This window comes from Onychostoma macrolepis, chromosome 02 (genome assembly GCF_012432095.1).
Source record: "Onychostoma macrolepis isolate SWU-2019 chromosome 02, ASM1243209v1, whole genome shotgun sequence".
Lineage (NCBI taxonomy): Eukaryota > Metazoa > Chordata > Actinopteri > Cypriniformes > Cyprinidae > Onychostoma > Onychostoma macrolepis.
This window is the reverse complement of record NC_081156.1, coordinates 8,398,337-8,421,734: the sequence shown is the minus strand read 5'-3', so window position 1 is coordinate 8,421,734 and position 23,398 is coordinate 8,398,337. Positions and strand designations below refer to the sequence as shown.

The 23,398-nt window shown below is 35.9% G+C and overlaps 1 protein-coding gene across 1 annotated transcript; it reads left to right on the top strand.

Moving 5' to 3' along the window:
* The first annotated feature begins 313 nt into the window (after positions 1–313).
* Positions 314–21,460, top strand: abcf3 (ATP-binding cassette, sub-family F (GCN20), member 3). The gene is made up of 21 exons (XM_058762209.1): positions 314–463; positions 1,808–1,949; positions 3,818–3,894; positions 5,454–5,509; positions 5,591–5,691; positions 5,894–6,016; positions 8,999–9,265; positions 10,477–10,557; positions 10,801–10,860; positions 10,988–11,044; positions 12,703–12,725; positions 12,827–12,882; positions 13,053–13,253; positions 15,388–15,464; positions 15,562–15,606; positions 15,696–15,828; positions 17,002–17,090; positions 17,174–17,265; positions 17,791–17,923; positions 20,281–20,368; positions 20,971–21,460. Exons 1-21 carry the CDS (start codon positions 388–390, stop codon positions 21,127–21,129), a joined length of 2,136 nt encoding a protein of 711 aa, XP_058618192.1. The 5' UTR covers positions 314–387; the 3' UTR covers positions 21,130–21,460.
* The last annotated feature ends 1,938 nt before the right edge of the window (positions 21,461–23,398 follow it).

The window sequence follows — 23,398 nt, the reverse complement described above, 5'->3', positions numbered from 1 at the left end:
ATAAAATCAATATAATGTTTTGTTATATAATTAGTTTTATAATTAGTCTGTTTATGAATAAGCTAAATTACTAAGTAGTACGTATAAATAGGTTAAGAATATACTAAATAAATGTTCCGTTATTCTATTATTAGTCAGGTACGATGATTATGTATAGGCTAATAATCATTTTTATCTTTACTTCGTGCTATTTAACTTTTATCGGTGTTTTTATTAAGATGTAAAACAACGTACCAATCACAGAGGCTACAGTGAAAGAAATACACATAATTAAGCGATTTAGTCACTCAAAGCAACAGGATTTGAGCTCAAGCTTTCTGAGGCGACGTCCACGTGTTATTGGTGCGCCGCCGCGCATGCGCGCTGTGTCCGGCCCGGTGCGTGTGAATGATGGCGGCGTATGTGGAGATACTGAAGAACGAGTTTCCACTGATCGACTCCGAACTCTTCGATTATATCACTGGTAATGTACACATATGTGACATTAATATACCTATACTACACCTTATGTGTGCTGTTAGTGTCAGGTCCTGCGTTAGTGACAGGAGTTCATTCATTATATAAAATAGTGCTGGTGATGTGTCGATCATGCTAACAGATTGTGTCATTGAATCTGATGAGTTCCTGACATTATCCTTTAAATAATTTAATAGACACCGGAGTTGACAATTCAGTCAAGTCATAATTTCAGTACATGTTTATATCTGTGAAATAAAGCAGCTGCGGTGAAGTTTGACTGACACGGTTTCATGTTTCCGGCCAGTCTCCTCATTAATATAATATAATATGGCACAATTTGTGCCTGACAGATTATTAAACGAACAATAAGATACACCCAACAAGTCATAGGTAGATCACGTGATCGATGGGTTATGTCATTCAGAAAGATGAAATAATGAAGTAAAGAAATGCAACCAGACGTTAACTTCTTGCTGTCATGACCTAAAATCATAATCTAACAAATTACAGTGAAATATTCACAAAGTGCTGATTGATTAAAACCAAATCAGCTTAAATGTCTGCATGCATGTGAATTACGCAGAATCACGCAGATTGCGCCTTCATTTACTTTCTCCTAAATTATTTATATGTTGATACAAGTGAAAATGCAAATTGTTATAATAATAAATATAAAATGCAATGCCACTGTATGCGATTACTTATTGTAGTGTACAATTTTAACCAGTGCTTTATTTGTTCAAATGGAAGCAGGCTCTGTTAGGGTCCTTTATATAAGATCTTATATAGTAATTAAACTTTAAAAGTCATTAATTTGTGAGCACTTGCGATATGAAACACTGGCATGCACAAATAAGTCCTATTTTGCTTTTTTTTTATAGCAACGTGACAAGCAATAAAGAATATTTTGTGAAGCAGTGTGACTTGTTGAACTTAAAGTGAAATACAATATGGCACTTTGGGAGGATATTGGTATTCTGGTGACACTTGCTCCTTTGTAATTATGTTGTCTTAATTAATTGTGCTATCAATTTTATAGATTTGTTGTCTTAGTATTTGTTTATTTAAAAAATGCATGTAATTATATTTAATGGCCAGACTGGGTAAATTAAACCAAATTAAAACCAAAGCATATTTTTACAGTAAAAATACAAATAAAAATATTTTAATACTTGATTGTTTTAATGTGCATATCTGCATGTTGGTAAAGATATGAAATACCCTAGAGATGTAATATGTCTGGAGTAAATCATCTTTGTTTAGCCTTGCTCTTTAGCTGTGATTCCTGTGTATTTATAATGTGGCACAGGTGTGCTGAGCGTGTGATGTGTGTGTTATTATCCTGCAGGCGTGTTGGACAGCGGCGGCTCAGATTTCGAGGATGGAGAGGAAGTGTTTGATGCCATCGGCGACGTTCTGCAAGAGGTCGGTGACAAGAATGAAGACGACATCCGAAAAATCTGCTTCCAGATGTTCAACACTCTCCAGCTGTAAGTGATCCAACACAAATCTGTTGTTTATGATGTTCATGTTCTGTCTAAAAATTTAGCATGGAAACAGAGAGGATAATGAAGAGTGTATGATGATGATGTTTATTTGCATGAGCCATATGTATTGTTTTGGTGTCCAACTTGCTAAAGTAATTATGCAAATCAAATATCCTGCAAATTTAGGACAGCTTGAATGAGGCATGTAGAAATTAATGGCAGGCCATATATATATATATATATATATATATAAACATGCACAAGTTTGTGTGTGTGTGGGGAGAAAAAAAGATTTTAATCTGGTGATAAAAAAGAATCCCTACAAAGGGGTAATACACTTATCGGACTATATCTTACATTATTTCTGATTAGTATTGCCTCATTTGACTGTAATATACTATTTTCCTCCGCTGTGAGAATTAATGAGCAGAGCATCTGTTTCTCCACACTCGCGCTTGTCATGATTTCAGTTTTTTCTTTCTAAATGCTTGTTAACCTGCTGTCTGCTTTGCAGCTCCAAACATAGACTGACAGCTGGAAAGTGATATAGGCTCAAATTATCAGAGAATAAATAACATGGTGTATTTATAATAGTTTTCCTGTCTTGCTAGAGGACACATTTCAGCGTGTGCCATAAGTTAAAGCAGCACACGAGGTAACTGATGAGAAATGAACCTTCATCCGCTTCAGATAACAGTTTTTAAATAATTGCAACATTTATTATTTTTAAAATGACTGTAATTGTAGCACCCTTTTTAATAATATTGAACTAACTGTAAATACATAAATAATATGTGTGAATTAACTGACAGAGGTGTTGTTTTGTTGTTGTTGTTGTTTTAGGGTTAATTAGTGTATGTCCCTTGTCTTGAAAGGATTTTATTCTTTGGGAGCCCATTAAAAAAATACAAATAAAATAGTAAAAAAAGTGAAAAGATAATTGTGCGTTTTATCGCAATGTTACTTTTTATGATGCAGTATGATTATATACGTTTCATTGAAGGCTTTAGAACAATTTGTCACAGTTAAATTTCCATTTAAATTACAAACGCTTTGTCATTTACACTTTTTATTTTTTATTCAGAAGGAGAAACTAGATATTTCCACTTCATTTTTCATATTTATTGATACAATTTTTAGTTTAATCATTTTTATGTGGCCTATGTTATCAGTGCAGACATTATAATTTAGCATTTTCAAATTTGTTTTTAATACTTTTCAGATTTCTTTTGTTACGTTTCAGCAGCATATAGTTCAAGTTAACATTTCATTTTAAGAATACATTTCTGTTGTTCTTATATTTCAGTTTAAGTTTAGAAGTTATAGTTAGGAAAGCAGTTTATGAACAAACAGAACTTTAGATGTATATCTGAAGTGAGCAGGACCTTTGAGGAAAGAGGCCATGTCTGCGTTGAACCAGGAATCACAATCATGAGAAACAATGCATGACAAGAACTACAAATTCCCCGTATTGCACAATATGTTGTTGACTGTTTGGTTTATAGTGGTGCACATCATTACCACTCTGGCACTGTGCTGCCATCTAGTGAAAAATACACCAGGTCAAAATCATGTTATGACAGTAATGGCCAGTAGATGGCTGAAGTGTTCTAGATTTGATGCTCAGAAGTTATACATTTGAATGTTTGTTTAGGTAACTTTAGTCAACGTTTATATATTTTTTTTAATAATTACATTTATTTTTTATTTATTTTTTTGTAGTAATGCTTATAGTCGTATACTCCCATTAATTTCACTTTCTCTGTCTGTGTAAGAGCGTTTGTGAATGTGAACCTTTGTGCTCTGGATGGCAGATGAGAACATCATATATAACCCAAATCCTAATTCATGATCATGTCTGTTGTTCTCAGGACTAAATGTGACTCTGGTCAGCATCAGATGCTGCTGCAGGCTCCAGTGCAGTTATCACAAGTGTCTGCTGACACAGGTGAGACCACGGTTAATGTATTCATTTTATTTATTATACTTCACTTTATGCTTTCAGTGATGATGCACAACAGCTAGATGGCATAAGTCATACTGGTAATGGATTCAGGTTTTTGGCAGAAATACACAACCGTTTCTCCTGTGTCTCCAACCATCTGAGTGAAACTTGTGTAAATGCCTGATGGTCATCTATGTATGGAAGCCCCTTTCCGCCACTGAATAAAAAATAAAAAAGGTAATTGCGACTTTTTATCTCACAAATCTGACTTTTTTTTCTCTCTCAATTGTGAGTTTACATCTCACAATTCTGACTTTTTTCCTATAGTCAGAATTGCGTGATAAACTCGCAATTGCGAGTTATAGTCAGAATTAGAGGTTGACCGATTCATCAGTTTTGCTGACTAATCGTCACCGATAGTTGATTGTTGCAACTATCGGTTATCGGCAAAAATCCATGCCGATAGTTTTCAGGTTTGCAACCGTTGCTGGAGTGACTGAGAAGGGTCCGCTGGCATTATACAGTACGAGAGCGGCCTCTAGAGGCGGAAATCACTGACAGCACGTGTTGTTTATTTTGACACGTGACACAGCGCGCTGTACAGAGCGGGAAACTCCAGACGCGCATTTAAATACAGCCGACAGAAAAGCCTGCCGCGGAACAGAGCGCCATTCACATAGTTTTCTATTAAATTACATTATATTTGTCCCAAATCGTTATGAATGTACATAATGACTTCACCCTAGGCTATAAATTATGTATTGTGCCTTTTCAGCAAAACATTTGTCTTTCTGTGGCTCTAATAAAGTCTGAATGCTTCATATAGAGAGCTGTAATACAGATCGCGCGTTCTCTTTCCTCGCTCTGTTTTTTTTAAACACCGAACTTCAAACTCATTTATGCCACATTGTTCATTCTTGAAGCAAACTTATGTCCGTTTGGTGTTTAAATAAATTGTTTTAGACCGCCACTTGATTTGAACGCAAAGCGTCTGGTGTGTGTGTGTGTGATACGTCTGAGTTCTCCTAGACGCAGCACTGCGCTTTTGCCCGGTGTGTGACTAACTTTTTTTTTTTCTTGATTTGATAATTATCAAGTGTTAAAAAATAGAAGCAAATAAAGTGTGTGAATACACATACAATATCCATATGCATGTAATTTTAATGCTATGGCCTTGTGTAGGTATTTAAAGATGGTCATCTTTAAGCATGGCTGTTGAAATTAAATGGAAACACTTAACAATAAGAGTCCATTCGTAGCATTAATGAAAACTGTAGAAGTATTGTTCCTTGTTAGAGTGTGTTCATTTCAACATTCACTATTAGCTACTAATAGGCTACATTTTTAAATTTTAAAGTTTAAAGCGAGTTTATATCACGCAATTCTGAGGAAAACAAGTCAGAATTGAGAGATAAAAAGTCACAATGACCTTTTTTCTATTTTTTTATTCAGTGGCGGAAACGGGCTTCTATATCTATGCATAGAAAATGATGTTAAAGTTTCTAGTGCTGTTCAAAATAGCTCACTGTTCTTCAGTGTCTCAGATGTTTCTGCTCTTTCAGCAACACCTTCTAACGATGTTCATGGTATCTGGATGATGAAGAGGAATCCGAGTACAGTAAGATCATCTTATCTGCCTGTTCAACCTTGATTACTGTGTCCAGTACCTTTATCTTTATTAACCTCTTCTGTTTATTAGACTGTGGATGCCAAGAAACTAGAGAAAGCTGAAGCTAAACTGAAAGCCAAACATGAGCGCAGAAATGAGAAAGACTCACAGAAATCCTCATCGTCTCCACTGTGAGTACTGAGATCTGTTAATGAAGATCCTGACTGCTGGAAGAATTATGAGCTGTTTTTCTCCCACTTGAGATTTTCATATGAGAATGATTTAATGCAATCAGCCGTCCACTAATGATTTTGATTTTGTGGAGATCAGTGAACGGCTGATGAGTAATATCTCTATATCTGATGCTGTTCTGTATGTGGATGTGTTTTGAAGGGTTTTGGAGGAGGCCTCGGCCAGTCAGGCGAGCAGTAAGAAAGAAAATCGTGTCGACTCATCTGGGAAGAATCGAAGTTACGACATCCGCATTGAGAATTTTGACGTGTCTTTTGGGGAGAGGTGAGAAATCACTGATGATCATCAGAAACACTGGCTACTAAACTAAGCAACACAAAAACGATTCAATTATAAAATACCTTTCTTGTGAAAATGTTTGGGATCTGAATGAGTTGTATTAGATCCAAAAAGAAATGTAAAAAAAAGACTGCATGCTGATTTTTCAGACACTATGAACCTGAAGTACACAAAACTCGCTTTGTTTTGAGACACACAACAGTAAAAGTAATGACAATTTAACATTAAGTGATTTAGTAGCTGATTCAGTGAGTTAATTTAGGGAAGGATTCATACCACTAACTAGGTTGCATAATATATATTGAGACCATATTGATTATTGAAACTTTTCAAAATTAGCTTAATTAGCAGTACTAGTTTCTCATATCACATTTAATCAGACTGCAAACTCACATTCATCTCAATAATATGACTTGTTAAAGGTGCCATAGAATGGAAAACTGTATTTATCTTGGCGTAGTTGGATAATAACAGTTCTGTACATGGAAATGGCATACTGTGAGCCTCAAACACCATTGTTTCTTTCTTATGTAAATCTCATGAATGCAAAAGACCACTGAAAAATAGGTGAATATTATTCACATACTCAGTTTGCAGTGCGTATTTTTTCCACACCCGTGTTAACAGATTAGAGCAGAGCTATTAGTTAGCTTCATTTGAGGGCTGGATTATTGAACTGAAAATTTGAAGGGGGCTGTCCCGATCTCTTTCTGGGGACCTATAAAATTAGAAATTAATTTGAAATGTAAAATCTATTAAAAGTTAACATTAATACTTTGTCAATCAAACAATTTTTTTGTAATTAATTGCATATTTATATTGTCATAATTTCACATTGAACCAAATTAATGTAGAAACAAATGTATTTAATGGCGTCTTTTTGCTAAGTAGACGATTATTAATGAAGTATTGATACCAATACTGCTACTGGTGTCTCTATTAAATGCATTTTCCCTCAATTTTCCCTATTAATTATAGCCATTAAACATTACCGTAAAATTGAAAGACATTATTTTTTAATATTTAATAGGCTCTGAAATATTAAGTGATTTTAAAACAATCTTCACATAAACTATAAATTGTTAGAAAATGCATATTAATCTTTATTAATCAGCGACTAGAGCAGTCGAGTGATTTCTCTTTTTCTTTTGTTCTTTGATTTACATCAGTGACAGACTTCAGCAAGTTTTACTTTAAAAGCAGTGCTGTCTCTTTAAACATATCTGACACATATCTTCTCCAAACTCCTTACGGTCTTAAGACTTTATAACTCATTTAAGACTACGTTTACGAGGTAACTTGCCAAAACCGCGTATTTTGACAATTGTGTGTGTTTTCATCAGTTGAAGCACAACCGGTGTGCTGGCTAAGCGGCTTGAGTAAGTTACAGCCGAACGTAGCCTACTTCACTGCACCATTTAGGCGGCGTAAGCCCAGTTATGTGTCGCCACATTCTTGAGTTATGAAGAATAAAGAAGGGAAAAGTTAAATCTTCTGAGAAGAAGCAGCAGTATCTTCTCAGGTAAAAGATACTGGAACCGTGTCTAGGGCCATCACACTGCTCTGACCTTATCAGTCCGTTAGTATCCAATTATTTGATTCGCTCTTGTTGCTTATGACAGAACAGCTAATCACGAGGATCTTGTCTTCGGAAAACAATATTTTATTCGCTTACGTCAGAAACAGCGAATCCTTTTTAAAACCGGCTGTTGTTCTCACTACATTGCATTGTTATATTTCAGAAATCTTTTACCCACCAACTGGCGACTGACACTGTTACATATACTCGCCAATGACGATTTTTACTCACATTTGGCGCATGGCGAGTGTTAATTTTAGGCCCTGCCTGCCCATGTTCTAGGCCAGCCGAATCATCAGAAGTTCTGCAGGTATTGTGAAGAAACAAGCGAGGACAACAGCGAAAATGGCAGACCGTAGAAATAAATGTTATGTTCCAGGCTGTGCAGGGGATGTGAAGTGCAGGGATGGGTTGGTGTCTTTATTCAGAAAGAAAATAACGCGAGCCACTAAAGGGACATGGTTAGCTGCTTGCTAGCGGTAGCCTGTTACATTACAGTACATAAGATTTCACTCACCACATAAACAGAGTAAGGAGAGATGACTGAGGATGACGGCGAATTATTTACAGATCCTGAGCACCACTGACAAGCGTCTGATCTTGTAAAATGTGTGGTAAGTACTGCCGCTCCATAGTATAAACAGAGTACATGCGATCGCAAATCTCGAAGGTGAAAGTTAAAAGCGATCATGCATTTGAAAGCAGTTTCAATGCCCAGCATATTAATAGTGGCTCCCTGATTTTATTTACAGTATAATTACCCGACGATATAACTGAGAGAAAATATTGAAATATATATTTTCCCTGTGTTTCCCTCCTGCTATGTGAGCTACTGAAATGAGCTGCACTGTGAAACAGCCAATCAGAGCAGAGCTTAACATTATTATTCATGACCCTTCCAAATAAGGTAATAACAGACCATTTCATTCTAGGGAGAAATCCTAGGGTTGTAAATGCACATGTAAAACCGTTTCTGGAGATTTTTTAACCTTACCTAAGCCACATACCTTCTATGTAGATATCTGAGAACAATTTAAAAGATTGTATCAATGCATTCTATGGCACCTTTAACAAAGTGAATCAGGAAACAATTGGTCCAAATCTAATTTCTCATTCAGTGAGCCGTGTTTGAAGTCACTGTGAAATGGCAATAATTAACGCTTTCTATCATAATAGAATTTTATATTAATGCAGTATAAAGTTGCTACATTGCTTGCCAACCTTAAGCATCATGCAGTTAGACTAATTAATGAACGAATATTGGTTTTGCTGATTTTATTTCTTTCGCAAGAACATATGTGAATATCTTGTGGCTTTAATAGCTATATTACTAGATAAGCATTTTAAACCACAGGTGTATTCAGAGCATGTTTTTTGTTGGTTCACAGATGTCTGCTGCAGGGCACTGAACTGTGTCTGGCCAGCGGCAGGCGCTACGGTCTTATTGGGCGTAACGGGCTCGGTAAGACCACTCTGCTGAAGATGTTGGCGAGTCGCAGCTTACGTGTCCCTTCGCACATCTCCATTCTGCACGTGGAGCAGGAGGTGGCCGGAGACGACACCGTGGCTCTACAGAGCGTTCTAGAGAGCGACACTGTTCGAGAGGAGCTGCTGAAGGAGGAGCGCACACTCAACGCACACATCGCCAATGGAACGTACGTCACCTACAGCCCATCAGACACTAACCCATCATGTAGTGTTATGTGCTGGATGTTTTTCTGTTTTTAACCTTGTTTAATCTTTAAAGGAATAGCACCGTATGACATAGCCTCAAGGACCTTTGCATGAATAAAAAATATGCAGACTTTTATGTGCGCACGTGAAACCATTAAACTTAGTATATAGGACATGCACACTGAGCCACCTATTGAGTCATCAGCCCATTTCGCGGTGTGGTTTCTTGGCCTCCACAGAATGTGTTCAAGAGACCTAAGGCCTTGAAATATTGCATACTGCCCTAATGAAAGCCAAATTTTAAACACATTTTACAGTACCAGTCTTTTTTTATAGACCCTTGAACTTGGCAAATTTTGTCATCAGCCCATTTGGTGTCATAGCTTCTGCGCCGCCACAGAGGATGTGTTAAATTGGACATTGTGCCTTGATATTAGAGGTAATAAAATAAGAAAAGCCACATTTTGAGCAAGTCGATCTCTGTTAATTCATGTGCATCCATAATGTCTTGTGAAGCGTATTTGTCAGTAAAATATCCATCATTAAAACATTTTTAACTTTAAACCATAATTTCTGGCCAAAATATGTGTCCATAATAACGCTTCCTCCAGTGAAAAAGTGCATCTCCTGTTGTGTCTCGCATCAAAAGCTGTTCTGGACTGTTTTGGCTTGTAAATGCTGCTTGATCTGTGCAGATTTCTCTCCTGATTCAGAACAGACCACTTGTTTCACTGGAGTAAGTGTTATTATGGATTATGGACTCATATTTTAGCTCATATTTTAGATTTGATGGATTCGTTCCTGACAAACACACAGCTTTTGTCTTCTCAAGATGTTAACTGATGGACTGGAGTCGTGTGGATTACTTGCGGATCATTGCGATTGTTTTTATCAGCTGTTTGGACTCTCATAAAATATATATATTTTTTAGGTATAAACAGATTGTTCATTTAGCAGGTGCACCATTTTGGTATTTAAACAGCAAACAGGTGTTAATTTTAACCACCCGATCATTTTCAACTGAAAGTAATATTGGAGCTTACAGAACAGAACTCATGTAAAGAAGCATAACTGAATAAGATTAAAAGAACAAACATCTTTCAGTTGCATGTGATAAATGTATTTGTACTTTCAGCTAAAACATTTGCAGTTGTCATTGTATCCACTCCTGTTTCTGTCTTTAATCCTTCAGTGCAGATGGGTTAGAAAGTGTTCGTCTTTCCGAAATTTATGCTAAACTGGAAGAAATCGAAGCGGATAAAGCACCAGCCAGGTGAGAAGAAAATGATTTGTGTGTATTATCAAATAAATTATAATTAATATGTATTTTTCAGACAGGTGTAAGCTCATTTTACACAGTTTTCTTAGATTAGTAGCTCAGACTTCTAATCATTCTATATAGGTTTCACAATAGTTTTATATTGTTACATAGTATTTGAAGTTAGGCGATGTAAGCATAAACAGTCTAATGAAAAGATAATACAATATTTATTTATATCGTTTTCCACTCTTTCAGAGCATCTGTCATTCTTGCTGGTTTAGGCTTTTCAGCCAAAATGCAACAGCAAGCAACCAAGTGAGTACGAGCCATGCAATAATGGTTACTTGCTTATAAGTTTCTGTTCCTCATCTCTTCAGTAAATAGTAATATTGGCTGATTTATACATTTCTGCAGTGGTTATTGATGTGTGTGTTTATTGTAGGGAGTTTTCTGGAGGCTGGAGGATGAGGTTAGCTTTAGCAAGAGCCCTGTTTGCACGGTAAGTTAATTCAGAATTTAAAAAAAAATAAGCATTACAAAGTTGATAAATAATAATTGTAACAAATTTAGCTCAAAAGGGGAATTATTAATTATGACTGGTTATAATTAATAATAAATATTTAGATTAGATCTTAGAATTAACTGTAGCAGAATCGATATTACAATTATTTGATCTGTCCGTCCACCGAGCAGACAATATAATTATTTATCAATTCTAGGAAGATTATTTTCCTGGCCAAGGAACAATAGCCTTCCTACTTATACAGTGCTAGCAGTAGTTTAGCATGTAGCTAGGAGCAACATTCAGTGACTTTGAATTGTGAGCGGAACACAGAGACAATCAATTGTGAATATAAGGGATTTAATAAATGAAACTATAGCTAACATACAACTAAACTACGCAAAACATATATACAGAATGAAGGAAAGTAAGGAAAAGAGAGAGAAGAGCAAAGAATGGCAGTATTTCACATCAATTAACCACAACCTAAATGAGAATCATCAGAGAATCATAATTCACCTTAAAAGGGGTTCAAACTTAAACGCGCATCTAATTAGTTGTAAACGGTTACTTGCATTGGTTTTGTTGCTGAATAAGAGTCCTGATGCGGTAGACAAGAGGTTCTTGATGATTTCTTTAGGAGTGAGCTGAAGATTTTCCTCTGGTTCTTCTGAAGATAGGAAAGTCCACAGCAAGTCCACAAAGTTACTTGAAGGTAACACTGCCAGAAGGTTAAACTCAAGAGGAGAGTTTTGGAGTTTGTCCGTCTCAAGAAGAAGAGTTTTGAGTTTGGAACTTTTGATAGTTCATAGCTGCACCCATTTTGTGGGTGGAGTGGCCAATCAGAGGCATGCATTTTGAGCGGAGAAACTTTCTGGGTTTATGGCCCATTTGCATTTTTATTGCTGGTCTAGAAAGTTGGTGCAGTTTTAACTCAAAACATAGTAAAAATTGTTTGATGCATTTCACAATCACATCATTGTGTGAGAAATAAAGAGAAGATCATTTTGATACCAAGAAAGTAACCTCCAGACGATATTAAACCAGAGATACACTCATACACTTGAATATAGGCATTTAAAGTCTAACTAATACAAGTAAAGGGTTTTAACTAGGTTAATATAATAGGGGAATATACATACAACACATGCATATAGCAGATACATTTATAACTTCTTAATTATGGCCTAAATAAAGAAAATGTCTTGAGGTGTGTGTGTGAGACGTGTATTGGAAATCGATACACAGACAACTGATCTGATGCCTGGCACGGGGGGTCATTCCCTCCTCTTTGGAATGTGTTTGAAGTTTGATAGGGACCCATAGAGTCGACCTGCTTAGCATCTTTTTGATAGTGGGGAAAAACCATCGGCAATTTAGCACCCATATAAATGTAAACGGTGAGGCCAGGTCTGTAATTTATATGCAAATGTCAAAAGGCTGAAAGGGTTTTAAAACAAAGTGTAATCAGCCATCAATGAGCTTCCGCAGACGCTACAAATTATGCACTTTTATTGCAAATAATATTATTATACTATTATCATATTTTTAAATTATAATTATAATATAGTTAGTGTAGTTTAAAAGGTAGCTTGGTTAACTAATCAGTACTGCTTCAGTGATTTATTTATTTATTTTCTTTTGTTATTTTTCAGGCCTGATCTGCTGTTACTTGATGGTGAGTAAAATGTACTCTTAGTATTGTGGTAATATTGCTACTCAGCGTTAAATATTGATATAGTTACATCACTGCTTTTTTTATTCATCACTTCTTTTCAGAGCCCACAAACATGTTGGACGTAAGAGCCATTCTGTGGCTGGAAAACTATTTACAAGTAAGTGTTTTTCAGTTCACTAGTTTGCTTTAATAGCTGAAGCTATGGCATTTACCCGTTATAAATGCAATAAATATAGGAACATGTCTCAAGGGCCAAAACCTCATTAATATGGTAAGACAGTAGTTTCTGCAGAAAGTTTTGAAGTAGTTGTACTTGTATTTCTCTAGACGTGGCAGTCCACCATCCTCGTGGTGTCTCACGATCGTAACTTCTTGAATGCGGTGGTGACAGACATCATACATCTGCACTCGCAGCGGCTGGAGAGTTACCGCGGCGATTACGAGAACTTCATCAAGACGAAAGAGGACCGACTGAAGAACCAGCATAGAGAATATGAAGCTCAGTTACAGTACAGAGAACATATACAGGTACCAGAGCACATCAAGCACAGCGCTCTAGACTGCGACCAAAATGGTTGCATTTGCAACAATTTTTTGAGAATGTTAAATTTTGACGTGGTCGCATTTGTGCGAGTGCACGGTCTGCGCTGCTCCAAAGCGTCTTGAGTCCATGCTGCAGAGCCGCGGCACATTGTAGCAGGACTCAGATTTCACTGATCACGTGACGAGAGGTGCTTCAGGTGTAGAGCCTGGTTTATACTCGAAAATGACGGCGGATTTGGTTTTCTTAAACCAGAGAAGGTGAACATGTTGGTATTCTTGTGGGGAAAAAAACATGCAAGTCCTGTCACCGACAGTTTTACTTTTTGTTTTCATTTTAAAAAGCTTGTTATCTTTGCTGTTTACCTCACGTTATGCGATGGAGGCTTTCTTTTTTTTTTTTTTTGGTTGTTTTTATTTATTTGATTCCTCAGTTTGCTAAACATTCTGTAATTTATCAGTCGGTTATACAGCATGTGATGCTGATGTTATAACACAGCAAAAGAGTAATTCCCGTTAACAAAATTTAAATTACAAATAATACTGATGAAAAAGAACGGGTTGAATGTTGAACACTTGTTACCGTATAACTATAAACTGTGATAAAAGTTCATCAGCATGCATTGATTAATCCCATTCTGTAGCAAAAAAAATCAAAGTAAAAATGCGACCAAATGATGCGTCCGTGCGACTAACTGAGAAAGTTAGTCGCAAAAGAGCGACCAGTGGGAAGTCTAGAGCCCATCAACCAATCTCTCTGCAGAACTGATGGAGAACATGTTCCTTAACAATATGTCTGTTACATTTGTGTTAAATTGCAATTGTGTCACCCAAGTCCTTAAAATTATTTTATCATTTTTTTATTGTCCTCCTGTCATTATAAAGCTAAATGAATTAATTTCTATATGAACTGAGGATGAAACTAGGGTTGCACTATTAATTGAAAATAAACCAAAATCACAATTTGGCTTAGTGCTTTTCTGAAATCGCAAAAGCTGTGATTTAATTAAATAAATATATGTGCTGCATGTCTAAGAGTGAAGTGCGGCACTGTGTTCATTCGCACATGAGCAGTTCATTATCTGTCAGTGTTTCAGCGTCTCAGAGCGGTTCAGTTCACAGTAAATGATCCACACAAACTCATCTCTGCATCTGCTCGGAGTCGTTTTAACGTGCATTTGGAAACATGCACAAACCATTTCCCTAAACTTGTGCTGAACAGCAACAGAAATTCACAAAAGCTTTAGGGGCTTCCTGCGGCCTTCTGTCAAAATTAAAGATTGATGTTTTACAGTAAGTGTAAGAGAATTATTTTGCTTTTTTTTTTATTTTAATTTTAACTTATTTAGTTTTTATTTAGTCATTTTTATAATTTATTTTTTAGTAGTAGTAGTAATAATAATAATAATAAAGAATTATATAACCATATTGATATAAAATCACAAAAACTAACTGTGAAGCATATTTTATTGGACTGTACTGTTTTTAATGTAAATAGACAACTGTTTTATTCAGAGGTTTAATGGATTTATTTAAAAATGTATCACCTGAATATATTTTAGAATTTTTGTCTAGTGTAGATCTGAAATGTCTTTTATAACTTCTTGTTAATTGTATACCTTGTGTAATTTATTCTGAGATCGCCATGAAAATAGCCTTGATGCTGGCATGGTGTTAAAAAGTGAATAAATAAATAAAATATAAAATCTCAAAATTGACCAGATGTTGCAGCCCTACAAACACACAGCAAAGAAAACCTGATTTTTTTTTAATTTATTTTTTTTTATATACCAGTTAGAATTCATTATTGGAAAAGTTTGAATTTTTATTTATTTTTTTTCCCCCTAATCTTGCAGCCCTAGCTGCAATGTAACATTTGAAAGAAAGAAAATTGAAGGGATCTAAATAATTTCTGAATGCTTTGTACATGTCTGCTTGTGTCAATAATATTGTGAGCAGTAGTTGATCAATATGGGTTTTTTTTATTGACTGATGCACCAGAATTATAAAAGCACTTACTACTTACACTATTTTCTCAATATACAAAAAATTCAAATTGCATTCATATTATCCATTGAAAACGTTCTAGTTGAATCTTCTGTTAATGTTGTGTCTCTCTCAGGTGTTCATTGACCGGTTCAGATATAACGCCAACAGAGCCGCTCAAGTGCAGAGCAAACTCAAGCTGCTGGAGAAACTGTAAGTGTGACATCACTAACACACATTTATTATTGATCAAACACACACTCACTGCTGGCTCACCATCTCTGTGTGTGTGTGTGTGTGTCTCTCACAGGCCTGAACTCAAGCCCATAGTCAAGGAGTCTGAAGTCATCTTGCGGTCAGTTTCGCTCCGTCTTCCCGTGTATTTGTGTAACGGATCGACTCGTCTCAGAAGTGAAAGTGAGTTTTGTTCTGATCTCCCCACAGTTTTCCGGATAACTTTGAGAAGCTATCTCCTCCGATCCTGCAGCTGGATGAGGTGGAGTTCGGCTACACGCCTGACCTGCGGCTCTTCAACAGCCTCAGCGTCTCGGCTGATCTGGAGTCTCGCATCTGCATCGTATGTATTTGCAATAGGAGATCTGACATTTGCTGCCAGTAATCAGAAAAATATATATATATATATATATTTTTTTTTAAATGGAACAGTTTATTGAAACTTTAGACAAAATATGTGACCCTGGACCACAAAACCATTTTTAGAAATTGAGATTTATACATCATCTGAAAGCTGAATAAATAAGCTTTCCATTGACGTATGGTTTGTCAATTTGGAGAATCTGAGGGTGCAAAATAATCTAAATATTGAGAAAATCGCCTTTAAAGTTGTCCAAATGAAGTTCTTAGCAATGCATATTACTAATCAAAAATGATGTTTTGATGTATTTACGGTAGGAAATTCACTAAATATCTTCATGGAACATGATCTTTACTTAATATCCTAATGATTTTTGGCATAAAAGTTTGATACGTCAGGATTTTATGTCTCATATAGTCTGATATAATGAGAATATGGAGGAAAAACACCTTTATTTTATTCAGACTCAAACTGAGCAAAAATATGAGTTTGCTGTAGATGCTGATATTTCTATGATGAAATTCTGATGCTTGTAAGGTAAATCAATGAGATCTTAATAACTGTACAGCAGATACTGACAAAAAACTAAAATCTAAATATCAGTGGTCGCTCTATATCTCCAATAATATGTCTCGGTAAGATGAGATTGAAATGATCCAAACATATAATGCAAAGCAATGCTGATGGAGAGATGAAGAAATAAACGCTCCTCAGAAGATGTGAGATGAAGATCATTCCTCCGCTGAGGAACAGTGAAAGTAAAGCTTCTGGAAACAAACGCTCCTCAAAAGATCCTGATGATCAGATTTGAGACGCACTGATTTTTCTAGAAAATGATTGATGGAGAATCAAATAAAGCTGAGCTGCTTCAATCCAGAAAGTGTTCATCTGGAGATATTACTGCAGTTATTCTGACGCTTACTTGATCAAAATCAGTCAAGATTTGACACGAGAAGCAGCAGCTGAGCCAGGTTAAAAAAAGTACAGGAGTGTAGGATATTGTGTGTGAAACAGGTTTAACAGCAAAGTTTTGATCATGTTGAACATTTAGAGGCCTTAGAAATCCATGTATCATATGATACAGTAGGGTTTTGTTTTAGTAACTCTCTGTTAACAGAGAGCACTCATTCATTGGTTGTATGTGTCTGGCTGTAGGTGGGTGAGAATGGGGCTGGTAAATCCACCGCACTGAAGCTGCTGATGGGAGAGCTCACGCCTGTCAACGGTTCCAGATACGCTCACAGGTGAGCCTCACTCTGACGCTGAAGACACTAGACCCTCTCTGTCTGTCTGTCTCTTACTTCTGTGTCTTTGTCTTTTCAAACAGAAACTTGAAGATCGGTTATTTCAGTCAGCATCACGTGGATCAGCTGGACCTGAACGTCTGCTCAATAGAACTGCTGCTGAAGAGATTTCCTGGTACTGCCTCAAATTGGCACTTTCTCATCATCTGACCCCTGCAGAGACACTTCTGACCGCTCAAGACCTGTTCATTAATGAAGATATTAGAGTCGCATCATTCACAGCCACACACTGAGATGCTGACTGGTTATTCTAGGTCTTTGTTGCTTATGTCATATCATCTGTGGCCAATGCATTTGAAGTCGACGTGAAATTAGTATTTGGACCCTAAACATTTCTTAATGTCTCTAACCTTATTTTGGATGGAGAAAATAATAACTAATACAGTGTCATTTAACTCTCCCTACAATGCTTGCTATCGAATATTCAGTTTCTCTAATATGACACATTATGGAAGTTAAATGCACGGCTGTTTTATGTTCTGAAGCATAGTATTTCTCAAATGTATCTCATGTTTTCTGTTTGAATGAACTGTCCAATATTAAGGAAGCCATAGATGCTGACATGGCAATAAAACTAAATAACGTCTACTGCTAATCTGAAGTAGATTTGTCTGAATCCTGTGCTGTTTTTATGCGTCAGGTCACACAGAGGAGGAGTACCGTCATCAGCTGGGCCGGTATGGCATCACGGGGGAACTGGCCACGCGGCCGGTGGCGAGTCTGTCAGGAGGACAGAAGAGTCGCGTGGCTTTCGCTCAGATGACCATGCCCTGGTAAAACAAACATCAACACACTCTCATGGAGTCATGCTTTTGCTCCTGCTGCATCTGACTAGTTTTCTTTTAGTATCGGATCATAGTATCATGCAACTTTAATTTTTGTTCATTAATGTTTAATTTTCTTGATGCTTAATTGTTGCAATTTAAATCATTTCATTTTAATTTAATTTTGTTTTGTGCTTTGGTAAATATTGTGCTATAATATTATGCTATAACATGCGGTGTACATTTGACGTACTAAAATAACTAATACTAAAACTGAGTGCGTGTGTGTATGTATATATGTGTATGTGTGTGTATATATATATATATATATATATATATATATATATATATATACATATACATATATATATACATATATATATACATATACATATACATATATACACACACACTAGGGCTGGGTATCGATTCAGATGTCCCGATTCGATTCGCAAGCTCTCGATTCGATTCTGTTTTTTTTTTTTCACATTCTGTGAAATATAGTTTTAATACAAAAGCTATTGATATTTCTAAAAAGATGAACTGTAAACATCAGTTTAGAAATGATGAATAAAAAGAAATTAAGAACCACAGGCCTGTATTTTAAACCTATTCTTTTTTTGTATAAGGTCCTTTCTTAAACAATAATAGGGCCTTATTAAATTTTCTTAATTTTTCTGGTAATCAGATGAAGGCATAAAACATTAATTTAATTTATCCTAATCAAATGAAAATTAAACACTTTTATTTTTGGGCAAACAAAGTGCTGCACAACAGAGGTTTACTGTTAAAGTTAAAAAGAAAACAAATGGGATTATTCCTTTAAAAATAAAGATTTATTAATATTTATTAGTAGTAGTAGCATTGAGTCTTAAGACTGCTCTTAACGTTAAACTAAACCTTTATTTTGACAGGTTGCCGTGAGGAACTTGCAGCTGCTGTGTATTATGTGATATGATGGTAGTTTTCTCAAATTAAACTGTAAAATGCTAATGAAATGACTCTCAGAGCAGCAGTGTGTTAATATCATCATATAGTGAGACGGCAGAAGATGAAAACACTGCGAGCGTCGTCCGTGCTTTAGTATGTGTGTAGTAAACAAAACAGTGCGTCGCGCCATCCGCCATTCATTCATTCATTCATTGCGGAAATCATGGCGCATTATGCGTGATATCAAATGCTTCCACAGATTTATAGTATTACTATAGCGTTTCACCTGAGCATTACCAATCACGCGTATGGCTTTGTTCTTGGTTCTCATCAACAGTATCTCCGCCATAAGCACTGAATGAATGACAGCTTTTTGTTGTAACATCGCGCATCGGTAAATAAGGGTGACATCTAGTGGAGAAGACTAATGATAAGAATCACATTAATCAGATCTTGTTTTAAATATTTGCTGAAATAAATACGTTACCGGAAAAGATCGATTCGCATCTTTTGAGAATCGATATCGAATCGACATCATAAAAAAAAAAAAAACGATTAATCGAAAAATCGATTTTTTTTTGCCCAGCCCTAATACACACACACACACACACACACACACACACACACTCAGTTATTAGTTATTTTAGTACATCAAATTAAACTAAATGAGAAATGTTGCAAAGGCAACTAACTGAAATAAAACATGTTTTTCATATTTTATTTTCAAATAGTGTTTAATTTTTTTTTTTTTAATGGTTTTAGTTAACTGAAATTAACATTTTATCTAATACAATTCTGATGTAAGCTATCTGATTTAAAATGTTACACCCTTGGATCAATATGGATCACCTTTTCACTGAGTTACTATTATTTATATTTTTAATTAGTTTTATTTTTTCAATTTTCTTTTCAGTTGTAAGGTTTTAGTAATTTTGTGTTTTATCATTTTGTTTAGTTTCTTTGTTTGTTTTTATTTGTTTATGTATTTTTTATTTCTTTTTATTTAAGTTTTAGTTTACTACAAGTTGAACCAAATGAAAATACGAAATGCTGTTATGGTAACTTGCAAAAAAAATAAGTGTATAATATAATGTTTTTTTTTGTTGTTGTTTTTGTTTTGTTTTTTGTTAACGTGTAAGTAACAAAAATGCTTTGCATGTTGACTTGCACTGAAAACCAGTTGGGAACAGTCTATATGAGTGGAGTGACAGATATTTAGTCTCCAATTTGTATTTTTATTTTTTTTGTATGTTTTAGTTTCAGTTAACTGTAATACTCCTGTCTCTAACCCTCATTTACATCCACATTTTCATCACCTGACCCTCATTTTCACAGACTGACCTATTGAATGACCCTCATTTGCACCTTCTAAACCTCATTTAAACATCCTGACCCTCGTTTTGACAGATGTTAACAAATATGACTTTCATTTATAGCCCCAACTTCTACATTCTGGATGAGCCGACGAATCATCTGGACATGGAGACGATTGAAGCCTTGGCAAAAGCCCTCAACAATTTCAAAGTAAGAGCAGAATATTCTCATGTCGTCCTCAGCAAATCTAACGTGCTCTGTGTTTACAGGATTAGTCAAAGCTTCTCCATCATATACAGTCAAACCAAAAATTATTCAGACACCTTCAACATTTCTCACATTATCACAGTTTATTCGCTATAGTTTAGAAAATAGTAATAACAAATTACAAGAACTGTGTCAGAACAAATTCATCTTGATAATGTCAGATAACTTTGATAGAAAGGTATTGGTTTGAATGGCTGTCAGCTGTTAAATTTAAGCAACCAATTAGATAATACCAATTTAGGCCAACCAATTACCAAGCAATGCTTCATTTTGTTCAGTCTGTGGTGTAAAAAGGTCGCATTAGCAATTAAAAAAAAAACAGGTTAAAGTGTCTGAATAATTTTTGGTCCCAAATTTGTATCTGGTAGTCCACTATATGAAGAATTTTTGGTTATGATACGTCACAGTTTACTTTATTTTGCTATCCTCGCTTACATAAATGAACAATACTGTGCTGCACCCACTAGTAAAAAAATATCAGAAATGATATGTTGTCTGAATAATTTTTGGTTTGACTGTAATTGGTAAATTGGTTTCTCTGTCAGGGCGGTGTGGTTCTAGTGTCCCACGACGAGCGCCTGATCCGGATTGTTTGTAAGGAGCTCTGGGTTTGCGAGGCCGGGCGAGTTCACCGTGTGGACGGAGGCTTTGACGAGTACAAGGATATCTTGCAGGAACAGTTTCGTCGAGAGGGATACTTGTGATGGAGACGTCTGTTGACCCGCTCTGCATTACAAACACCAAAACTGCCATCTGATGAGAGCGTCTGTAGTCCCGGCGGCCAGCAGGTGGGATGTTCTCGCTCAAACCCATTCAACTTCAAACTCCCTAAATCATGCGGCTCAGACGCGTCCTGCGGGTTCAAGGCCGGATGCTCCCCGAACTTGTGTGTAGATGACATATTAAAGATGATGTAAGAAAGGCGAAGCGGACATATGCACTAACAAATGTTATACTCCACACCGCTTTTAAAAGATCACCCAACATACGGTAATAAAAAGAAAAAATGTCCCAACATTTTTAATTTTGTGTCTGGTCACTATTATTAATGTTTTTATCAGTGCGGTCAGCGTGTTAACACATGCGCTACATTTTTTTCAGTTTAACGGCGTAAAAAATATTTAATGCAGTTAACACAGGGGCGGCGCTAGGGTTTGTCACCCCACTCACAACTGCTGCTTCTGTCTCTTTTTTTTTTTTTTTTTTTTTATTGACAAGAATTGCATTTATATATACGGGGAACGTCTTTAAGACATTTTTAGACGCGCTCTCCACTTCACCTCAGCTCCAGGCTCGAGTCAAACGGTACAGGTCTCGAGGAGCTTCAGCAGAATGAGATGTCGTCAGGCCATATGTCAGTAAAAACGAGTTTTCCTCTCCTGTCAGCGGTTATACTGGTTATACTCTTCAATTGCACGCACAAATACGATAGTGCGCACTGTAGCCTGCATCATTTCATATTAAAGTGCAAATGAAACAACGAGTGTGCGTCAAATCCGTGTCACATTTAGCAGTGGCAGCTCTTAAAGTAATAGCAGCCAAATAACTTAATAACCCAGCTGCTGTGATTTCTGTTAATCAAAAAACAAAAGAGGAAATCAATAACTGTTGTAGCTTTAAGGATTCATCTATATTTAATTTAGAATTTAGTGTTGATAACTTGTGTATTTCCTACTTGCTGAAGGGCACAGGTAAATATGACATTTATTATAAAGGTTTATGTGAAGATTGTTTTAAATTCAATTAAAAGAGAAATTATTTTTTTAAAGTCTAATGTTAAAATTGATAGCTCTCAATTATACTGTAATGTTGAACGGCTATAGTCAGTGGTTAAATATTAGGAACCATTTCCTAGAGACATCAGTAGGATTGGTATCAGTGATCCTCGCCTTCAGTCTTTGTTGTTTCTACATTAATTTGGAGATTGAATATGATATTATTGCAATATAAAAGTATATTTAAAAACTTAGGTGGGATTAACTGTGATTTAATCGCAACTAAATTCAGAAAAAAATGTGCAATTAATTAGTTTTGTTTTTTTTAATCAATTTAATCAAGGCTTTATGAAAAACGGTCATGGAAGACATTAACTGAATGAGTAAAGTTAATATGAGGGGCTAAACCTGTAAAAAAAAAAAACACACAGGTAAAAGTGTTTGATGCTCTGATGGGCAACAAAAATTTTACGAGATCCTCCTAACATCTTCCCGTGAAACCTTGAAGTTTTTGCTGACAAAAAAAAAAAAACTTGTCAAGCTGGTGTTCAGCTAGTTTTAGCCTCACCTGCTAAAAAGTGGTTAAACTCCCCTAAAACAAGTCAACCAGCTTTTAGCTGAGTGTTTTTTTTCTTCTTCTGTAGGAATGGAAGCATTTCCTCTTACCTCACTCATAAAGACAATAATCCCTTCAAATTACACGACCATAAGATTGAAGAACAAGAGCAAGCTTTGCAAGACCAAGGAAAATTGTCTATGAAAATATAAGACAAGTAAATATATGATTAAATGGACTAATTAAATGACATAAACACATCAAGAAAATAAAGCAACACATGCATGGTTGTTCTCTTGAACAGAGTCGTCTGGGTTTAACTGGTCAAGTTCTGACCCAGTGAACTGGACTGGATTGTTTCGTCTTCAGAGCTCATCTCAGAGTTGTTGTCATAGCAACAGCTCTGTAAGCACAAACCTGCTTGAGAGGCGGCTTACTTCACATAATGAGGATTATATCATGGCTTTATAAGCGGAGCTGATGCTGGATGTCTGTCCCAGTCGCTGCGCCTCTCTAATGACAACTGGAGGGATGATAATTCAGTATTATAATCATTTTGATTAGTTTAATGTAAAGTACAGTAGCTAATTAAAGCTGATTTAACCACTATGAATTTTTGCCTTAAAAATGTATTTTGATCTGAAATTCAGTACAATAAGTCTAGACCATGTATTGAAATGATAGTTCATCCAGAAAATGAAA